Here is a 22604-nt window from a genome sequence, read left to right as displayed (position 1 = left end):
CAATGTCCACAGAGAAAAGGTGGCATTGGAGTGGGGAAAGTGGACATGGTGGCTGATGGGTATTGGGAATGGCAGGAAGAGATGAGATGTGGAGGCGTCTTTGGGACTTGGAGCTGCCCTGGATGGTGCTTCAGGGGCAATCACCGCACATTGTAAATCCTCACAGGGCCCACTGGATGGAATGGGGGAGAGTATGGGCCATGATGTGGACCATTGACCACGAGGTGCAGAGGTGCCCAGAGATGTACTTACCAAATGCAATGGATGTGTCATGATGATGGGAATGAATGTTGCTGGGGGGGGAGTGGTGGAGTGGGGGGGGTGGGGTTGAATGGGTCCTCATATATATTTTTTTAATGTAATATTTTTACAAAATCAATTTAAAAAAAATGCCTATCACAGAAGAATAGGCAAATAGTGGTATTAATAAAAATGGCACCTTATACAATAATGAAAATGAATAAACCACACCTACACAGATATGAATTTTATAAGCAACGTTGAGTGACAGACACCAAATACAATAAAACATACAGTATAATTCCATTTTTATATTAGTGGAAAGTGGGTAAAACTAAAATCAAGCATACTGATGCATACATAACTGGTAAAAAACAGTTTTAAAAAGGGGGTGGGGAGGTGGGGTATTACCATTCTCTTTGGGAGAGAGGGATATCAAGAAGGAAGACACACGGTCATTCTGGAGTACTAGCATTATTTTTCTGCATCTGGTTTGTGGTTACACAGCTCTTTGCTTTATCAAACTATACATCTGTTTAATATACATTCGTAGGCATTATTTCACAATAAAATATCAAACCATTAATAAAAGGAGGGAGAACTTGTACCACCAAATCCTAAACCAATGAAAGCCATGATTATTAAAAGTGTGAAAGAAATTAGAAGGCCCAGAAATAGGCCAAAGACACTTAGGAATTTAATATTTGATAAAGATAGCATTATAAATCAGTGGGGAAACAGTGGTTTATTTAATCTAATAATGAACCAACAACTATCTGTAAAAACTAAAATTTCTATCTCATACCATATCTCAAAATAAATTCAAGATGGATTAAAAGTTCCTTTTGAATTAAAGATAAATGAAAAAGTGAAATAATAAAAGTACTAAAGATATTGATCCATTTTCAGGGAATGGAAGGCATGCTCATACATAAATGCAAAGAAAAGACCTTCTACAATGAAATACCATAAACTGTATTAAAAGGTAAATAACACACTAAAATATAATTACAATATATGATAAAGGATAAACATTCTTAATTCATAAGGGACTTTAAAAATAATAAAGGATGCAAACTCTCCAAGGGAATAACAGGGAAGAAAAGAACAGCAATTCTCAAAAGAATGAATATAAATGGCAAGCATGAAAAAACACCTAGCAAGTAATCAAAAGAAATGGGAAATAAAAATGTAATCCTTTTCTGTGATTATTAAAATTGCAATATTTCTTAATAGTAATAATTTCAACTCCAGGAGTTTGATATTCTATTAGTGGGAATGGAAATGGAAACCATCTTAGTGGTGAATAATGTACATCAAAATTCTCAAAAACGTATATATCCTTTCACCAAGCAATTTCACTTCTCAAAATATATCTTCTGGAAAAAGTCATTTTTGTACAGATGTGATTATCTCTTAAGATGGTGATCACATCATTATTTACAATTATACTACTATATAAACAATTAAACTGATAAACAATAGGGAATTGATTTTTTAAGTTATGGTACTTCCAATAAATGGAATATTTTGCAGCCATTTAAAATACAAAATATTTAATAATATGGGAAAATGTTTACAATATAGAAAGCAGGCTAGTAAACAATGCATAATATGATTCCAGTTTGAAAATATAAATGTATAGTTATGCATAGAAAAATAAGAAGTACATAAACCAAATGTGAAGAAGCTATCTGAGTGACAGCATTACAGGGGACTGTGTAAGTCCTGTGAGCCTTTACATATTACCCAGCTTTCCATAAATAACAAGATGTTTCTTATTTTATAAAGAATACGTTAAATAAAACATTACATACTTTTATGTTATAAAATCATTTACTGTTAGTTTTAAAACTAAAAATAATTGAGATTTTTAGCTGAGTATACTTTTATATTTGCTTTCTGGGGGGAGGGGAAAGGGAATTGAGGGAAATGAAAAGCAGTAGCTATGACTAGGAACAGACAATACAGAATTGAGCCCTTCCTATCACATGTACATCTGACCTAAACGGATTTTCAGTCAAAAAGTAAGAAGTTAAGTAAGCACCAGTAAAACACCACCATTAGCATTTTGAACTTGCTCTAATTAATGTTTTATTCTTCCTTTCAACACTGTTTAAAGGCGCCAACATATTAGACAAAAAAATCTTTGATAACCAAAGTGTATAGTTTCTCTGGAGACAACCATATAATCCTTTAAGATGACATGAAAGTTGAGATATATGAGACTGAGGTATCTGCAGCCTTTATATGCCTCTTCTGGGGAAAAACAAAATGATACAACAGCAAGATAACAACTCAATTATATCTTTAAAAAAAATTAACTTCCTTATCAAACTTTAATGACCTATAAATGTACCCGTCATTCCTATCATTCATCAGAGCAAGTAAAACAGGCACAGCTACTCCCCTCACCTACATCAGTCCCTGAGACTCTGCCTCATGTTAGTTAAGGCAAATCTGGTCACCTAGAGGGACCCTCTACTTTTCAGCATCTATGAAAGTACTCATTCCTAATCAGAAGAGAACATTCTTCCTAAGGGAAAACAGAAGAAAACAAACATTCATTAAGCATTTCCTATGAGCTCCTTCCTAGATACTTCACATCCAATACTTCAACACTACCAGGCAGTCATGCATAAAATTCTCTAGTATTGCCTTCCATTCTTCACTCAAGATAAAAGGGAATTATGTCTTCCTCATTCATTTTAGGTGATGCCTGGGACAACTAAGAATTTCACTGAAAGACTAGAAATAACTGCTACTTGATAGAGGTGATGAGAATAAGGAAAAACATAGGGGAGTGGATGTAGCTCAGTGGTTAAGTGCCTGCTTCACATGTACAAAGTCCGGGGTTCATTTCCTAGTACCTCCTAAAAATAAAAAAAAAAAAATTTTAATGGAAAAAGCAAAGGTATCTGCTTTAATTTGGTTTAGAGGGGGGAAAAAGTGCTCTACCATATACTAAAATGTCAGACCAATGCACAACATACTGCAAAATTTTAATACAATGTGGTCAAACACAATGCTCAAATATTAAACTTCTCAAACACATGAAAGTCATCTTCTGAAAGATGAAATGGGCTTTTCTAAAAAGCTACCTTAGTGTAACTTTAAAAAATTCTTTCCTTCAACAATGTCTAGCACTGATCTTGACACTAGTTAGAAAGTCTGATGTTAAGATGACACTTCAGTAGTGAGAGACTGAAGAGAATATTCCAATGCCCATCTTCAGAATTCATCCTCAGAGGACAGATCATCACCTTCATCTCTTACTTCTCGGTATTTCCCTGACGTCTCCCCTTCTGGATTGTAGCTCTGCATTTTAATATTCAGTCTTTCAGCTAATTTCTGTGCTGCGAGTTTGGCTTGCATCTCCTTTAAAAAAAAAAAAAAAAAGCAAAGAAAAAGTTACACATTCACATCCTTTCCCTACAACTTTTCAATGGAGAGAAGTCATGCTAACAGAATCAGAAATGAAGGGGCACAACTGCCAGCTTAGTGCTCTCTCTGCAGCAATGTAACAAGCCTGACAACTTATATTCCCCTACAGATTTAACTGGGGAAACTTTGAGAGCCACCAGCCTGCTACAGCTGTCATTAAGTTATGGACTTTCAATAATAAACAACACTGCATAGAAATAGCTTAACTCTACACAAGAAATTGGGCAATCAGCCCTGGAACAGTTAAAAACACTTGTACATTTTTAAGCATGTGGACACACACATATGTACATACACACTCACACTATCAGTTGTCAAAAATCACTTATGTTGTATTCACTCTCATACTGGCTGAACCTTCTTCCCTAGATTAAATCAGGTCTTCTGGACTTCAGAGTTACATTTCAATGTCACAGTGAAAAATTTTAAAAATACATAGATATTTATTAAAAAGCTGAATATCTCTCACCAAATAAAGACCCACAAAAAATTACTATCCAGTAAAAGTCCAACTAGATTTAAGATACTGGAAATGTACTAATATACATTTACCGCTGACTGATGACAACTGAAAGTTCATTCCTAACCTGGCTCTTCCCGTTCCTCATGCTTTCTTCCAGGGCCTGAAATTCTTGTCCTTTCCCTCAGGCCATATTATGGTTAGGCAAGCTTGGAATGGGAGCTCCTACTACTAATCTGCCAAAGAAGTCAATTTGAACCTGAAGGGTTTAATTCAAACCAAAATATATAAAGATGGATGGATGGATGGATGGATGGATGGATGGATGTCAGATAACTCAAAGCAGTAGGACAAGTTAGGACAGGCATTTAGGTTCCCAGAAACAATTCTTCAATGCTATAGCCATAACTACACAGTAATTTTTAATGCCCTGAGAAGGAAAATGGCTTTAAAAAGGAGTGCCCTGGGGAGTGGATGTAGCTCAATGGTTGAGTCCCTGTCTCCCACAGACGAGGTCCCAAGTTCAATCCCCAGTACCTCCTAAAAAAAGAAAGAAAGAAAAAAAGAGTGCCCTGAAAATGCCAAGGCAGGATATCAACCTAGTTTTTTGTATTAGCTGGTGTATAGCACCTGATTAAAATCTAGCCAAGCAGTATCTAGGAAGTCAGATAGGCTGTGGTTTTCCTGTGGCACAAATTATTACTATGTGTATATATAACCCTTTCAATTTCCTCTTAATGGTCATCACACTTCTTTTCTCCCATTTCATTTTCTGTAAACAAAAAAGTACTTGCTTATGTAAAACACTTTGATCTTTGAAGAAAGTACTATATAAAACTAAGTCTCCAAAAGTAGGAGACTTCTGGCTTCACATGGGCTCAAAGATCCTGCTTTCAAGCATAGCATCCCATTTCTGTTGGCAGCTCAGCACTCTTTCTCTTCCCCTTGCCCGTTTAGGCTTTCCCATATGTTACAGGAGATGGAAGGCTGGGAACTACATTTCCCTGAATCTCTTAGCATGGCTCTGGTTTTGATTCCACTAGTTGTATGAGTTTAATAGAAGAGGAGATATTTTTGCTCCCCCAAAAGCAGCAGGGAGATGTACAGATTTAAGAGAAATGACATTTTGCAGTAGTCCCCCCACATTTTTTAAGCATGTCTCCATTTTGATTGTAGGCAGCTGTGATTATCATCAGCTATTCGCTGCATTTCTAGAAAGTGACTGAAAACTAGTGACACACATGAGACATAGTGGCAGCTTTCCCTGACCACTTTTCTAGCACCTAATCCCTTTTATTAATACACATATATTTATTTTTTAAATCCCCTTTCTCCTTCAACAACCTGGAGTAAATTCTGACTGATATAAGCTGAATCCAATAAAAAGACAGAAAAAATTATAACCTTAATACTCTAAATACCTCATAATTTTGTTTCTGCTGTTTCTGAAGTACCAAAGATTCTTCTATGGAAAGCAGCTGTGTAGGCATATGGTGAAGTGGTAGTAGCCGAGCTGCTGTGATGTCATCAAGATGTTTCTTATCCCTGTGCAGCCTTTCTTCTGAGGAAATAGACAACACTCTTCTCTGACAATGACTAGATGAATCATTTTGTTGCAAAGGTAATCTGAAGGGGGAAGCTTACATTACATGATCAAACTTTTTAGACAGATTTAAAACATTCACACACACACGAGAAAAAGTCTTTAACCTGAGAATTCTTGTATTAAGGTAACAGTAAACAATTTACCTCTATAACCTTTGTTGGTAAAATCTTCTTATATTCTTACTTCAAAAATGTATTTAAAATTGGCAAAAACTTCTTGGTAATTTGAGAATTCATTGCTCTGATAATGGATGTGTGTATATATATATATGAGCTAATATCTCTGCCTTTTCCTTCCCTCTTTAAATCTTATACTTTAACTGAAGCTATTTTCTTATGTATTCTTTCAAAAAATTTCTGCAAAGGAGTCTATTGTCTAGTAGAGGAAAACAACTATTTTAAATAGTTGAAGTGCAATATACCACCAAAGACATTACACTTGACATCTATACATGGTACACCAGAACATAAGCAAACGACCAGTTCTTTTGAAAGAAAAGCTTCAAAGAAGTGAAACTTGAGCTTGGTCTTGAAAGAGTGAGTGCTCACCATGCAAAGTAGGGGAGAAGGGCATCCCATGAGAAGTGAGAAACAATATGGCTGCAGCATACAGGACGGAGGAGGGTTGGTGAGTATAGAAAAAGCAGCAAGAGAAAAGGCTGGAGAACAGACCAGGCCCAGACTGAAACGCAAGAGTTCTAGTCTATTTAAGGGGTTCATATTTGCATTTTACAACTACTGCTTTAGCTGTAACGATAGCCAAAAGACAAAGGAGAGCCTCTGCTTTGATAAAATGAAAATAAGGATTATCACAAGATGAAGGTCAAGGAGGTATATTATGTAGGTCTTCATGACTAGCAAATATGGAAATGAGGGATAAGGGAAACACTTTACTGAGAGAAAAAAACAAGGCAGTGGTAGCACTATTAACTTAGGGAATATAGGAAAAAATCAGATTGGGAAGAAATAGGAGTTCCACGTTATACATGATGACCCCGAGATGCCAGGACACCCAGGTACTCATGTTGCCTAGGTAGGTGGCCACTGAAATCTCAAGTTCTGGGATGGACTGGGCTAGAGGAAGAGGAGGTGGTGTTATGAAACCAGAAGAATATGTACAAGGCCAAAGGAAGAGAAGAGAAAACAAAGGACACTAAACTCACCCCTCTCTCACCTCCAAGCTCTGGTTGTGCATCAAGCCCCCTCAGTGACCACCTGTCAATAGCCTATGGCCTGCTCAAGGCCCGACTTTTCCTCATCTCTTCTAACTACACAGGAGCTTTCTTAAATTTCCTTAGCTCATTTCTCTTATCTCTCTCCCACTTCTTGATAAATGACCATAATACAGAACTAGAATCAGTGTTTTCTTGGTTCTATTTATTAACTGATGCTTCGGATTTTCTAAAATGTCTTCCTAGAAGTAAGGAAAGGTACACCAGATGGGAGATTACTTGATGAAAGACTGCTTTTTATTCCTAAGTAAAAATTAATGTAATATAATCCTAGTTTTCTATACAGCAGAAATAAAGTTTTGAAGTTAAAGTTTGGTATTTTTTTACTAGAGATTTCCAGTTTCTCAAAGAACAGTTCAGTAATGGTTCAATTTGTACCTTACATCACATTCTTGTAATTCTAGGCAGATACTAGTTGCTATTCTCTGATTTGAATGTTATATATGCATATAAATAATTATTTTCTCTTCAAAGAGATTTTATTTTTCTAGAGATCTGAGGAAAAAAACCACAGCAAGATACTTAGAAGCATGGTTTGCACCCATCCTGCCTGAATCTGTTTCCACACTTTTTTTAACTCTATCCCTACCTGCTTCCTCCCACCAAACTGCCATTATTATTTAGCTTGTTTTCCAAGTGTGTAAAACTTGGGTACTCATCTATATCCTAAACTCTCTGAGGATCAGAATCTTTACTTCTTTGTGCCACCACAGTACATGCTGCTTATAGAGAATAAGCATTTCAAATATATTTTGCTGAGAATGTTTATATCAGCTCCTGCAATTGCTTTTCCCTTAGCTTACAATCTAAGGGGAAGCTGTTTTTGTATACTACAAAATGGTTCTGGAAAAAAGTCATAGTGAACTCTTTCTCCAACTCTAATTCTGTTTATTATGAAATACTGGCTAAGTATCATGAAATTTAAGATTCCCCCCATCTGTTTTAAGTAATTACTTGGTTATAAAATACTAAAGCATTTTTCAATACAAATTGTCCATCCAGACAGGCTGCTCTGTTTCCAAAATACATTCATTCCTAACTACAAGTAGCTTTCAGACAAAGCCCATTGAACTTAGGGCATTCTCCCAATTTTGTTTAGTTTTAACAATTATCGTTCCTGTGCTAGATTTATTTCTGATGGTACTTACACATTTGTTTTAAATTTATGTGGTAGGGGCACTGGATTTTTGGCTCGCATTTCTAGCACTTCCATATAATGGGGCTTCTTCTGAGTCCCGCTATGGAGGCCTGTCAAGTTAGCAGTACTTATGTTTTCTTCTGAGTGATGTTCACCTTCATCTGCAATTGTGATCTTTCGTAACCTATCAATAAACAGGCTGTTAGAGCTGCTGGAAATATCTTCTGCTTGACCTGAAACATGATTCCGAGGCAGATGCTCACTAGCTTTGGATAAGAAAGTTGCACTGGCTGTGCTGCTGGAAACTGAGCACTTGTTCACTGTGCTCTTTGCCTCTGAAGTTTCCCCGTCATCTTCGTCATTGAGATATGCAATTCCCTGTTTTTGTGAGGTTGTTTTAGATGACTTGATGTTATTTTCAGAGGAACAGCCAGGAACTAGTGATGAAGTATTAAGTATCCAATCGGAATTCTGGGTCTTATCCGTGTCCACATCAACTCCTGCAATCACTTTTTGCCTTTGTTTATAATCTAATCTCACAGGATGAAACAGTTGACTTTTTCCTCTCAACTCTTCATGTTTTGCAATGGCCACGTTCAGTTTGGCAACACAGTCTAAAATCTTTTTACCTTTGTCGGGCAATTTGTAAATGAATTTTCTGTGAAATAGAAAAGAACATGTATACATTAAAGGCATGCTTTTAAACTTGAGATGTGAAATTTAAAAGACAAAGCATTATCCTCAAAGGGAGAAAAGCTGATTTTTAAATCAAAAATCTGATTTCCAAATGCCCCAAAACAGGAATGAAACAAATACATTACCGTATTACTCTACAAAAAACAAGAGATGCAGGAAGAATAAGGGATATACCGTGTTTGTCTCATCTAATCGGAACTGCAGCAAAAGTATTTTAAGTATACGATAACATAAGTCATTCCAATAGATGAGCAGTGTTTAAATGCAATCCCCAAGATCCTTTTTCCTCTAAGGTCAAAACTACGTTCATAATACTAAGACATTGGGAGTAGGTATAGTTCAGTGGTTGAGTGTCTGCTTCCCACATACAAGGTCCTGGGTTCAATCTCCAGTACCTCCTAAATAATAATAATACATTTTTATGATTTCCAGACATTATGTGATATAATGACATTACTGCTCTGATGGCTGGTGGAATGTGTGCTTGTGAATTTTTGTGTTCTAAGGATTTCTCTATTGTAATTTCTGATAAACTGATAAATACTGATAGATAGAACATAACCAAGAGCTCTCTGGGATCCTCAATTGTATTTAAGAACATAAAGAGACCCTGAGATGAAAAAGTTAAGAAACTTTGGTGCTATAGATTTTAAAAGTCCACCTCACAAAGACATCTATCTCTACTAGAAAGCTCCAAATATTATTTTTCCCTTCTGTTGAGTGGAGAATCCCTTCTTCAGATTTCTTTCTCTTTAGTCATACAATAAATAGCGCAAATTACATCCTCAGCCCTCTATTCTTTCTGACACCACATTCATTCCCAAAGTTTCAATTATGAGCACTTCTCTGCAATTGAGATTCCTCTATTTTTCCAAGATTCTCTTCTCTCCAGCCCCACAACCATTTCTCCAGCTTTTACCTAGACAAAACGAACACAGTATCTGTCCTGTCCTTCCCTCAATTCAGCACACCCTAAGTAAAATCAACCTGGGACTTATTACCCTTCTTCAGTTTTCCTATTTTTGCTAATGGTTCTGCATGCAGGCCAGAAACTTGAGTTATGTCAACTACATATTCAAATTATCCCATGCACAGCCATATTCCTACTTCCCTTTCTTAAGAAACACCCTTATTGGAAACCTGTCTGGAAATATCTTCCTACTGTCTTGAACCTCTTAATCCTGCAAACCATCCTCCAAGCTGCTAAATGAAGGTTCCTTTTTAAAAATCACTTATTTTTATCACTCCCCTGCTAGAATCCATCAAGTCTGCCAGACAAGTGACAGTTCAAACTTTCTCGGCCTAATGAACCACTCTTTGTATCTCACTCTTCCCATTTCCTAGGGTTCCCGTAAGAAAGATTTAGAAATGAAATTCACAGAAATTCACATGATGTTGAGACTTTACTGCACTGGGCACTGGTAGGAGGAGGAGGGGATACAAAGAAGAGTTTATGGCACTGACCCTCCCTTCAAGAACCCAATACAATAGCTGGGTAAACAAAACCAACAAGGTGCTAATGAATACTCCAAACGCTATAGAGCTGTTCAGTACACTGGCCAATATCAGAAAGTACGAGACGGGCCATAATGCAGTACAGTTTGGTGGCTGAAGGCCGTCCCCGTGCCTGCGGGACTGAAATGAATCTGACTGAGACAAGGTCACCTTCCAGGAAAGGGAACACCGGGGTGGGAGGAAGGAGCTTCCCAGGGAGCCCGGACCGAAGAAGCCTGGCGGTGGCTCAGCAGGACACACGCTTACTCGTTGCGCAAAAGTCTCTCCTGGCGCTTCAACATCTCCCGCAGCTCCGCCAAACTCCGCTGCCCCAAGTCCTCGAGAGCTTGGGGCTCGAAGCCGCGGGGCAGCGAGGACATTCTGCAGGGGCTGCGGCTGGCGAGGCGGCGGGCACCCGGCTTCCTCGGCAGCTCCAGCCGCTAGCGCCGGATCCACAGCCGGCGGCGACTCCGGGTCACGGGCGGGAGACGCCATCTTCCCGGAAGAACGGGTCTTCTTCGAGCCGAATCAAGCTTTATTGAAACGCCGGAAACAAACACAGACAAGGAGAAGAGGGCGCCGGGAGCAGCGCGAAGAGGAGGACGTTACGAGTGACGTCAGCGCGCCGGCGCGTAGTTCCCATTTCGCGCTATTTGTCCTTTCGTCCTTTCACCTTCGGTTCATCTGTTTATACAAAAATTATTTCTTGAATGCCACTGTGCTCATCAAATAGTATATATTAGTGATCAAATAACCACGGCCACTTCATTTCTTATTCTCATTTTAGTGTGGTGAATGGCGGCAGACGTTAACCAATAATAATAATAATAAAGTTTGAGATGGACATTAGGGAAGATGTCTCTAAGAAGTAAAATTTAAGTCGGAACCTGAAAGCTGAGTTACTCATTGATGGGACTGGATTTTTAAGGCCCTGGTCAATGGCGTGGTTCCTCTTAGTCGAAGGCTTAGTAAAATCCTGGAATGTTAGTATTGGATGGTTCCTTAGAGACCACCGCCATTTAACGGGACTCTCTGCATTTGGGACTTATTTATTTGTGTCACTGCTACAGGCATTGGTGTACCTGGCTTCTGCCCACTAGTTGCCATGTCACTCACAAAGTAATTGAAATGATCCACAATTCCCCCATACGTTAATTAACAAAGAAAGTCACATAAGAGTGGGAGTGGGGGTGCTGTACAAACCAATTTGCTGTTTTGCCAATTAAAAAACAGGGACAAAAACTAAAGGAAGTATTTCCAGGGCATAAAACTAGTGACAGCTCCAGAATTCAAACCCAAATACCCAGCTGATCTTTCTACCCATCAACTGGAAAATCCCCTTCTCTTTTTTTTTCTTTTATTTTTATTTTTTATTTATTTTTATTTTTTTTATTGACTTTGTAATAATATTACATTAAAAATATATATATATGAGGTCCCATTCAACCCCACCACCCCCACCCCACCTCTCCCCCCCCAGCAACACTCATTCCCATCATCATGACACATCCATTGCATTTGGTAAGTACATCTTTGGGCATCTCAGCACCTCATGGTCAGTGGTCCACATCATGGCCCATACTCTCCCCCATTCCATCCAGTGGGCCCTGTGAGGATTTACAATGTCCGGTGATTGCCCCTGAAGCACCATCCAGGACAGCTCCATGTCCCAAAGATGCCTCCACCTCTCATCTCTTCCTGCCTTTTCCCATACCCATCAGCCACCATGTCCACTTTTCCCAATCCAATGCCACCTTTTCTATGTGGACATTGGATTGGCTGTGTCCATTGAACCTATATGTCAAGAGGAGGCTCAGATTCCACCTGGATGCTGGATGCAATCCTCCCACTTTCAGTTGTAATCACTCTAGGCTCCATGGTGTGGTGGTTGTCCTTCTTCAACTCCATCTTAGCTGAGTGTGGTGAGTCCAATAAATCGGATTGTAGGTGCTGGAGTCTGTTGAGGCTCAGGACCTGGCTATCACATTGTCAGTCCAGAGATTCAAATCCCCTAAATATATCTTAAACCCCAACACTAACTGCAACTCCAGCACATTAGCATGAAAGTCTTATGAAGAGAGATCCCATCTGAGTCCAGATTCATCACACATAAACACCAGTTCCAAAGAGGGGCCATCTGACCTGGTAGTTAACCCCATCTGCCATAACCATAACTCCCATGGGTCTCTTTAGCCCTCAAAGGAACCAATACCTGGGGGTTGTATCTGCTTTATCTGTCTCTCAGACTCTGCTCAGTTGTGCGTAAGGGCAATCCTTCTGCCAGCCTCCAGACTCTTTTTTAGAGACTCGTAGCCATATAAACTAATTTCTCCTTTCCATTTCCCCCTTACATTAGGTCAAACAGCATTTTAAAGTCATGTTATTTTATGTAGACAGGGATATTCTGCTGATCCGCATTGAACCTTCCGTATAAGGTCATTTTCCAGTTGCATCATCAGTTGGTAGTTGATAGTGGTCCCTCGGTGCCAGGGAGGCTCATCCCCGGGTGTCATGTCCCATGCTGGGGGGAAGGCATTGCATTTACATGCTGAGTTTGGCTTCGAGACTGGCCACATTTGAGTAACATGAAGGCTGACAGGAGGAAATTCCCAGGTACAATGCTGCTCTAGGCCTTGTTCTTATTTTAGGCTTATCAGCTCACAAGCATAGTCATTAGCGTCAGGGGCTCACTGTTGAACCCTCACTCCCTCCTGGTCCCCGCCGCTGCACCTGGGAGACTGTCACTGCTCCCCTAGGGACCATAACAGAGCACCACTGGCCAGGAGCCCAGTACACCCCCTGCTGTGGTTTTTAATTGTTGCCACTATGAGTATATCCAAACATTACCATGCACCCTGGACATATGTTCTGTACAGCTCCCTGTCAGCCATATATCACCTGTCAATGGTATCCTGTACCAGTATTCCTCCATTGCCATTGTTGAACCACTCTGTGATCCAGAACTCCCTGAAATTTGAAGCCCAATATAATGTCAGGGTCCCTTACTAGGAAATGGCATATCGTGATGGGTTTAAAGGTTAGATAAAGAATACGTGTTGACTTGGAAAAAATTCTACATCCTATCTTTTTCTTTTTCTTTTTTTTTTCCCCCTAATTATTGAACTTCTCTTCACAGGAGTCCTAGACCACAGCAATGCATATATATAATATACAGCACTCCCGTACATCCACCACAAAACCTTTTCCCTTCCACAGCGATACTCTTACACCCTATTCACATCATATTCACTTAACGTGATGTACAGAGTCTGAGACAATAGCTTTCAAACAAGGTGACATCTGTGCTTACATTGTGGTGCATACTTTAGGATACACAGTTCTTTAAATTCTTAGTTATCCTATGTTTTACATTATGGTTTACATTATCAGTCTGTCATCTCCTATATGTTATGGTGTAATATTACATGTTTTATATCCATCCTCGTGTACTTTCACGAAACTCCTCTCTTACCCCCCATTTACCTTGGTTCCACACATTTAACATCCATTTTCCCTTCCACCTTGGTGCCCACAGTGACAGCCAACCTCCGTTTCTCGAGGAGCCACTTCCAGAGATAGATGGAATTATGTTCAGGGCCTAACTTGCTCAACTGCCCCAATGCCCTGGGAGCCACCCTTTCTCTCAAGAGATACAGTTCCCTCTATTTGATGGCATTAGTCCTCCCCAGGATGTGGGTCCACCCCCACTCTCACTACTTGGGTTTCTACCCCATGGTGTCACCCACTCTGGCAGAATGAGCATTTAGACATTCCCCAGGAGCCCGTCCTGCATCAGACCCTCCCCTCCGAGCATTCTAAACAGATAACCCTCTTTATTATATTTTGATATGATTTTCTCGGCATTTTACTCTCCACCAACACCTGACACTCTCCTGTGTTCGTATGCTACCCCTCCCTCCCCCCACTTTTGGGCAATGTTACCCATCCGCCCATCCCCAGCCACCCTCAAACCCTCAAAGCCCCAACCAAAGGCAACCCCTTGCCCCCATTTTATCTCTTCTTTGTGTTCATACTTACCACCATCTCGTCTTAAATTCCACCCCTGCAGACATCGGCTCACATCCTTCCTCCACCCTCTGATTTCCTGTAAGCCTTTCATTCAATCTCTTGCTATCTAGGGCAGCTTGGTTATTTCATATCACTGAGGTCATGTAGTATTTGTCCTTCAATGTCTGGGTTGCTTCACTCAACATAAGGTTCTCAAGATTCATCCATGTTATCACATGTGTTTGTAGTGTGTTTGTTCTTACAGCCGAGTAGTATTCCATTGTGTGTATATAACACATTTTATTGATCCACTCATCTGTTGATGGGCATTTGGGTTGATTCCAACTTTTGGCGATAGTGAACAATGCTGCTATGAACATTGGTGTACATATATCGGTTTGTGCCCTTGTTTTCAGTTCTGCTGGGTATATACCCAGCAGTGGTATTGCTGGGTCATATGGCAAATCTATGGCTAGTTTTTTGAGAAACCGCCATACTGTCCTCCAGAATGATTGGATCCTTCTGCATTCCCACCAGCAGTGGATGAGTGTTCCCCTTTCTTCACATCCTCTCCAGAACTTGTATTCTTCTGTTTTTTTCATAGCTGCCAATCTTATGGGTGTAAGATGGTATCTCATTGTGGTTTTGATTTGCATTTCCCTGATAGCTAGAGATTTGGAACATTTTTTCATGTGCTTTTTTGCCATTTGTATTTCTTCTTTGGAGAAGTGTCTGTTTAAGTCTTTTTCCCATTTTTTAAATGGGTTGTTTATCTTTTTATTTTCAAGATATAGGAGTTCTTTATATATGCAAGTTATAAGTTTCTTATCAGATATATGGTTGCCAAATATTTTCTCCCACTGTGTGGGCTCCCTTTTTACTTTCTTGACAAACTCCTTTGAGGTGCAGAAGGCTTTAATTTTGAGGAGGTCCCATTTATCTATTAGTTCTTTTGCTGCTCGTGCTTTTGGTGAGATATTCATAAATCCATTTCCTATTACAAGGTCCTGTAGATGTTTCCCTACACTGCTTTCTAAGGTTTTTATGGTCTTGGCTCTTATATTTAGGTCTTTGATCCATCTTGAGTTGATCTTTGTATAAGGTGTGAGATGGTAATCCTCTTTCATTTTTCTACATATGGCTATCCAGTTCTCCAGACACCATTTGTTGAATAGGCCACTCTCTCCCAGTTGAGAGGGTTTGGTGGCTTTATCGAATATTATGTGGCTATATATGTGAGGTTCTATATCAGAGCTTTCAATTCGATTCCACTGGTCTGTGTGTCTCTCCTTATGCCAATACCATGCTGTTTTCACCACCGTAGCTTTGTAGTATGTTTTGAAGTCAGGTAGTGTGATTCCTCCAATTTCGTTTTTCTTTTTCAGTATGTCTTTGGCTATTCGGGGTCTCTTTCCTTTCCAAATAAATTTCATAGTTAGTTTTTCTAGTTCCTTAAAGAAGGCTGCGTTGATTTTTATTGGGATTGCATTGAATGTGTAGATCAGTTTTGGTAGGATAGACATCTTAATAATGTTCAGTCTTCCTATCCATGAACAAGGAATAGTCTTCCATTTATTTAGGTCTTCTTTGATTTCCTTGAACAATCTTGTATAGTTCTCGGTGTATAAGTTCTTTACCTCTTTAGTTAAATTTATTCCTAAGTATTTGATTTTTTAATTTACTATTGTGAATGGTATTTGTTTCTTGATTTCCTCCTGATCTTGCTCATTATTGGTGTACAGAAATGCTACTGATTTTTGCACATTGATCTTATAACCTGTGACTTTACTAAACTCATTCATGAGTTCTAGAAGCTTTGTTGTAGATCTCTCAGGGTTTTCTATGTATAGGATCATGTCATCTGCAAATAATGAAATTTTGACTTCTTCCTTTCCAATTTGAATGCCTTTTATTTCTGGTTCTTGCCTCAGCTCGAGCAAGTACTTCTAAGACAATGTTAAATAGGAGCGGAGACAGTGGGCATCCTTGTCTTGTTCCTGAGTTTAGAGGGAAGGAGTCTAGGATTTCTCCATTGTAAACAATATTGGCTTTAGGTTTTTCATATATACTCTTATCATGTTCAAAAAATTTCCTTGTATTCCAATCTTTTGGAGTGTTTTTATCAAGAAAGGGTGCTGTATTTTGTCAACTGCTTTTTCTGCATCTATGGATATAATCATGTGATTTTTTTCCTTCAATCTGTTTATATTGTTTATTACGTTGATTGATTTTCTTATGTTGAACCATCCTTTCATACCTGGGATGAATCCCACTTGGTCGTGGTGTATAATTCGTTTAATGTGTTGTTGAATACGATTAGCAAGTATTTTGTTAAGTATTTTTGCATCTAAGTTCATTAGAGAAATTGGTCTGTAATTTTCCTTTCTTGTGATGTCTTTGTTTGGCTTTGGTACTAGGGTAATGTTGGCATCATAGAAGGAGTTGGGTAATGTTCTTTCTGTTTCGATTTTTTGGAATAGTTTCAGCAGGATTGGTGTCAGTTCTTTCCGGAATGTTTTGTAGAATTCACCTGTGAAGCCATCTGGCCCTGGGCTCTTCTTAGTTGGGAGATTTTTAATAACTGATTCTATCTCTCTGCTTGTGATTGGTTTGTTAAGATCATCAATTTCTTCTTTTGTCAATATGGGCTGCTTATGTGTTTCTAGGAATTTGTCCATTTCCTCTAGATTGTCATTTTTGTTGGAATATAGTTTTTCAAAGTATCCTCTTATGATAGTCTTTATTTCTGTGGGGTCAGTGGTGATATTGCCTTTCTCATTTCTTATTTTGTGTATTTGCATCTTCTCTCTTTCTTTCTTTGTTAGTCTCGCTAAAGGTTTGCCAATTTTGTTGATCTTCTCAAAAAACCAGCTCTTGGTCTTGTTTATCTTTTCAAGTGCTTTCTTATTTTCTATTTCATTTAGTTCTGCTCTTATCTTTGTTATTTCCTTCCTTCTTCTTCCTGTTGGGTTACTTTGTTGTTGTTTTTCTAATTCCTTCAAATGTGCAGTTAGTCCTTCAATTTTTGCTCTTTCTTCTTTTTGGATATATGAATTTATGGCTATAAATTTTCCTCTCAGTATTGCTTTTGCTGCATCCCATAAATTTTGGTATGTTGTGTTATCATTATCATTTGATTCAAGGTAGTCATTGATTTCTTTTGAGATTTCCTCTTTGACCCACTGTTTTTCTAAGAGTGTGCTGTTTAATTTCCAAATCGTGGTGTGAAATCTGGGCTTCTGTCCCTTGCAAATTTCCAGCTTGACTCCACTGTGGTCAGAGATATTGTTTTGTATGATTTCAATCTTTCTGAATTCATTCAGCCTTTCTTTGTGGCCTAGCATATGGTCTATCTTGGAGAATGATCCATGTGCGCTTGAGAAAAATGTATATCCTGCTGTGTTTGGGTGTAGCAATCTATATATGTCTATTAGATCCAGCTCCTCTAATATACTATTCAGATGTCTTGTTTCTTTGGTGATTCCCTTTTGAGATGTTCTGTCCAGAGTTGATAGTGGTGTATTAAAATCCCCCACTATAATTGTAGATGTATCTATTGTTTCACTTAGTTTTTCCAGCGTTTGCCTCACGTATTTAGAGGCACCCTTGTTAGGGGCATAAATATTTATGATTGTTCGATCTTCTTGACAGATTGTCCCTTTCACTAAAATGTAGTATCCTTCTTTGTCTCTCACAATTGTTTCACATTTAAAGTCTATTTTGTCTGATATTAATATAGCTACTCCTGCCTTTTTTTGGTTATTGTTAGCTTGTATGATTGTTTTCCAGCCATTCACTTTCAATCTCCATGCATCTCTGGGTCTAAGATGTGTCTCTTGTAGACAGCATACGGATGGGTCATATTTCCTTATCCAGTGTTCCAGTCTGAATCTTTTGATAGGTGAGTTTAATCCATTGACATTCAGTGTTATTACTTTCAAGGAATTATTTGTGTTAGCCATATTTTGATTGGATTTGTGTTTGTCATATTTTGTTTGTATTTTTTTTTTGTCTTTTTTGTTGTTGTTGTTGCTCTTATACTCTCCTCCAACTCTGCCTTTCCTGTTTTTTTCTTTCTTCCTGCAGAACTCCCTTTAGAATTTCTTGAAGGGGAGGTTTCTTGTTGGTATACTCTTTCAGTTTCTGTTAAATCCCCTTCTCTTTAGGCCTATTTCCAAATACTATAAAATTGGTGGAAAAAAAAGAAATGTTTTCCAGTTGTGGAGAATGCTGCAGTGTAATAAGCCTCACACCAGTTCTCACCTTTTCCTTATAGTTCATCTACCAGAGCTGTCTCCCAAAGGAAGGGGTAGAAAACATCTAAGAGTCACAACAAATTTGTCTACCAATTCCACCAATCTCATTCTTTGATAGGAGAAATTGATATCAAGCAAAAGCGGGTTCTTTCCTCCCGGTGCATCTTTGAAATCAATTCCTAAGACATGGAGATTTCAAAGAGAGAAAGAGTTTTATTGGTTGGGCAAGCAATGGAGCACAGTGGCCTTATGGCCCAAAACTGCCTCTCTGATCTGCTAAAATTCTGATATTTTATAAAATTGGGGTCCCAATGAATAATTGGTGTGGAGATGAACACAGGTTCCTCATTAGTAAACATTAAGGGACTGAACAGGATGACCAGAGTTGGGGTAGCAAACCAGGGTCAATCACAAGGATTTGGAATAGGGGTATACAGAACAAAGATCAGTTACAAGGTCTGTCATAATATATTAAACAGAGGTGTGTGGAGTGATTACCATCCCAATAGTAAGTATACACAAGGGTGAGTTCAACCTAGAATTACAATCACAATAGTAAGCATATACCAGGGTGAGGTTAAGTCTAGAGTAATCATAAACAGGGGTGGAACCACTCTAACCAGCTTCAGTAATTTCAGGTATTAGCCTTTGCTATTTTATAATATAAAGGTCTCTATATAATGATTTAATAATCATAATTATTTGTTCATTCTTAACCCTCAATTACAAAATTGTCCCTGTAAGATGTTATATAAATACAGCCCCAAGCAACTCCCTTCCAACAAGATAGAAACTCTAAACCATGGGACTGTTCCAGTGATTTGCAGCCATTTCCCCCCAGTCTAGTCCATTCTAATCAGTTTAACTAGTACACCAAAATAAATTTTATTAGTATAATCTTTGCTTACAAGAGCTTCAGTAACCTGTTCTGACCCTAGCAAGGTAAAAATCCTTGGATTAAGGCCTCTGATCAGGATGTTGTCTCCAGGAAAGTTCCCCCAAGACTACCCCTACTCTTTCTCTAGACTCAAAATGGACCCTTTATTCCACCGCAGCAGTGAATCCCCATCCTCTTATAACCAAAGGCTAAAAATTAACAAATAATTTTTATAACTGAGACATTATATAGATGCTTTTAAGTTATCTGAAAGGGTTAATATCCAAAATTACCAAAACTGGTTAGACTGACTTCACCCTTTCTATGTGGCCATTTCCAAATAAAAACCTACCATTGTAACGATTACTCCAGATGGATCTTAACTTTGTATATGAACATTTCTATTGAAAGGGTGACTACTCCATCTTCTTCTGTTTGATATCCATATTAAAGAACCTTGTAGGAAAAGCTCATCAGTTGTACAAAGTGCCACCAGGATGACTTAGCCATTTATTGCCACTAAGCTGCACAAGGACATCATTTGAACATGATAAAAACTGCCCTCAGGAATGATTTTCATTTTCCTTAGAGAGTTGAAGATAAAAAGAGTCAATCAATAGTGAAACTGATGAAAGTTCATCTTCAGTTTCCTCAGCCTGCTCATCTCTGTGTCCTCCCATTTATTGTTAGTGTTGGAGCTTGAATGGCCATAAAACTGGCCACAGTAAATGTGGGCTTGACCAATATGGCAGCGAGAATATTTCCCATCCCACATGTTTTTCTCACTATGTAACTTAAATACTCCTCTTGTCAAGAAGTGAGGTTGATCTGAGGTTGGGGCATGATGGATTCCTCTAGGTTCTTGGCTATGTTACATAAAAGAATTTAAGAACATGCTGGTTTAGTCAGGCCAGTAAAATGGGAGAAAAGAACAAGGTGTAGATACAGCATCCTCTAGGCAGAGAGAGCATTTGGGATTATTGGACTACCTTTATCAAGCCATTATTCACTTATCCCCTTCCTAATTTTGGGTGAGGGGCCCCCAGCTTTTGCTGCTCTGATTGGTTATACCTGTTAGTTCTCAGGGGACCAATAATGAGACCTCTTAAAAGTATCTGGGGCTTTCCCTCGACCCTGAACACGATCTTGTTGCAAACTGGATCTCGTGGCTGGGATCTCACAGGTCTTTACAGCTTTATTCTTTGTGGCATCCTTTTCTTTAGGGAGTCTCTGGTCCGGGTTTCATGACCATGTTTTCTGCCAGGTCTCAGCTGTAGCTCATCTTCCCTTTCCCTAAACTAACCTGCCTCAACACTCCACTCAGAGAGTTTACATCCTTATTCTTAAGGGGGAGCTGAAGGGCAATAGTCAATCTTGTAACTGCTTCCTGCTGGTTACGGCAAGTAGGCCCTAACTGACAAAACCCTCTGGCTATTCTGTGCAGTTGAGGGAAGATGAGTCAGCACTGTGGTTGGAGCTGTTTGAAATCCCCACATGACTAATAAGGCATTGATTCTGGGAGAAATAGACTTAATTAAAATTTTGAAGATACGTGGTCTCACTGAAAGAATAAAGAAGATGGTTGTAAATGGACCCAAAAGGGGGCCAGCCATGACATACTGGGCCCTGAGAGTGGCAAAGGCAAAGTACCTCCAGAGGCTGCATCCTCCTGAAGTTGGTGGGCTTCATCTTACAGGTTTCAAATGCTGTCTAGGACAATACCAGAGTGATTTCCATAGAAACAGTATTATTTCTTTAGGAACAGATGTGTTCCTCCCTGTGCTGCTGTTAGCATGTTTAGTGCCCTGGGATTTTGCATCACTGTGGAGGCAAGAGAGTCTGTTTGCAGTCTGAAGGCTCCTAAGGCATGGCTAGTTTCTTCTATGCTGTTGATTAACTCTAGGGAGAGATTGTGGTAGAACTGCTGGGTTTGGTATAAACTACCAACCCCAGTTCTCCTGGTGGGGTTATGCCTAAAAGGGGATGAGAAGAGGAACTGCCCTTTTAGTTACTTTATGGTGGGAAAACACAAGAGATGGCACAGTGAGGTTTCCAAGACCATAGTAGATAGAAGGGGCGATAGGTTGCTGATATTCTACCCCTGCACTGGACAATATTTTGACAATAGGCTGGACTGTGAGATTGGCAGTTGCCCCATACTTAGGAGCAGTTGGCCAGGCAATGGATGTTTCTGGTTGGGACACACAGCATTAACATGAGGATTTATTGACTAAGTTTGTTGCTCTTTGGAAAAGTTTTCTTAAGGGGTATTTGGTTTGTTCTCCCCCTAGCAATAGGATGATGTAGTAGAATGTGTGAAGCTTCATTTGGGCTATAGTTAGAGGGAACAATTGGCTTTGACACAGACACTACTTAACTTTGTCTCTTGAAGAAGTATACCAGGCCATTCAATGGCTGGCACTCGAATGTTCCATTGGGTGCTTCCAGTGATTTGGCATTTCCTTGGGCAGCTGGCTTCAGTTGGGATAAGTGCACCCAGCTGGCAATTCTTTTAATTTCAACAGCTACGGTAGTGATCAGAACCACAGAGTAAGGTCCCTTCCATTTTGGCTCTAATAGGGAATGAGGCCTGTTCTCCTGCCAGGTTTTGATTAGAACTTGATCTCCAGGTTTAACCTTAGGTAAAGGTAACTCACAGTTGGGGCTGGGGAGGATTTTGTGCCCGAGTTCCTGGATTACCTGTTGAGCTTTTCCTAGGTTGGTCAATTGTTTTTGCCATGCCCTGGCCCTCATAGACCCATTTGGCTAAGCTGTTCAGGGTGTCCCTCCCTAGAGGACTGGCTTGGTGAAGTCTGTGGAGCACCTTCCACAGCACTGCTCCTGGCAGGTAGACTTCAGTGTCCTTAACAAGCCATCCACTAGCTTCCAGGGTGAACCCTAGGCTAGCCGCTTTGATCTGCTCATCCTAAGTGTACTCTGGAGCATTAGGTAGTGAGACAGGTTCTGGAATAAGGGCTAGGAAGGAGACCTGGGTTTGCACTGAGGCTTTAGCTTAGACATTTCCCCCGGCAATACCAGTCTGTTTTCTGGTGCCCTGGGCAATGCATAACTGCTATTTCTTGGAGCAACAGAACAGCCTCTAGTAAGTCCAAGATTTCTTGCCTGTGCTTCATAGGTGACCCACTATTAGTAA

General features: G+C 39.4%; 1 protein-coding gene across 1 annotated transcript in view; it reads right to left on the bottom strand.

Annotated features, from left to right (window-relative positions):
- Positions 1-482: 482 nt before the first annotated feature.
- The window catches only part of MYZAP (myocardial zonula adherens protein), a 143391-nt gene continuing 121269 nt past the window's right edge, over positions 483-22604 (bottom strand). Inside the window, exons 13-15 of the mRNA XM_058294263.2 lie at positions 8130-8777; positions 5566-5770; positions 483-3618 (exon numbers count right to left, since the gene is read on the bottom strand). Of these exons, the coding sequence (XP_058150246.1) occupies positions 3472-3618; positions 5566-5770; positions 8130-8777 (1000 nt within the window). The 3' untranslated portion in view covers positions 483-3471. The remainder of the gene's footprint in view (positions 3619-5565; positions 5771-8129; positions 8778-22604) is intronic.

This window comes from Dasypus novemcinctus, chromosome 3 (assembly GCF_030445035.2).
Source record: "Dasypus novemcinctus isolate mDasNov1 chromosome 3, mDasNov1.1.hap2, whole genome shotgun sequence".
Classification (NCBI taxonomy): Eukaryota; Metazoa; Chordata; class Mammalia; order Cingulata; family Dasypodidae; genus Dasypus; species Dasypus novemcinctus.
The sequence above is the reverse complement of the archived record's forward strand: the minus strand, read 5'-3'. Positions and strand labels throughout refer to the sequence as shown.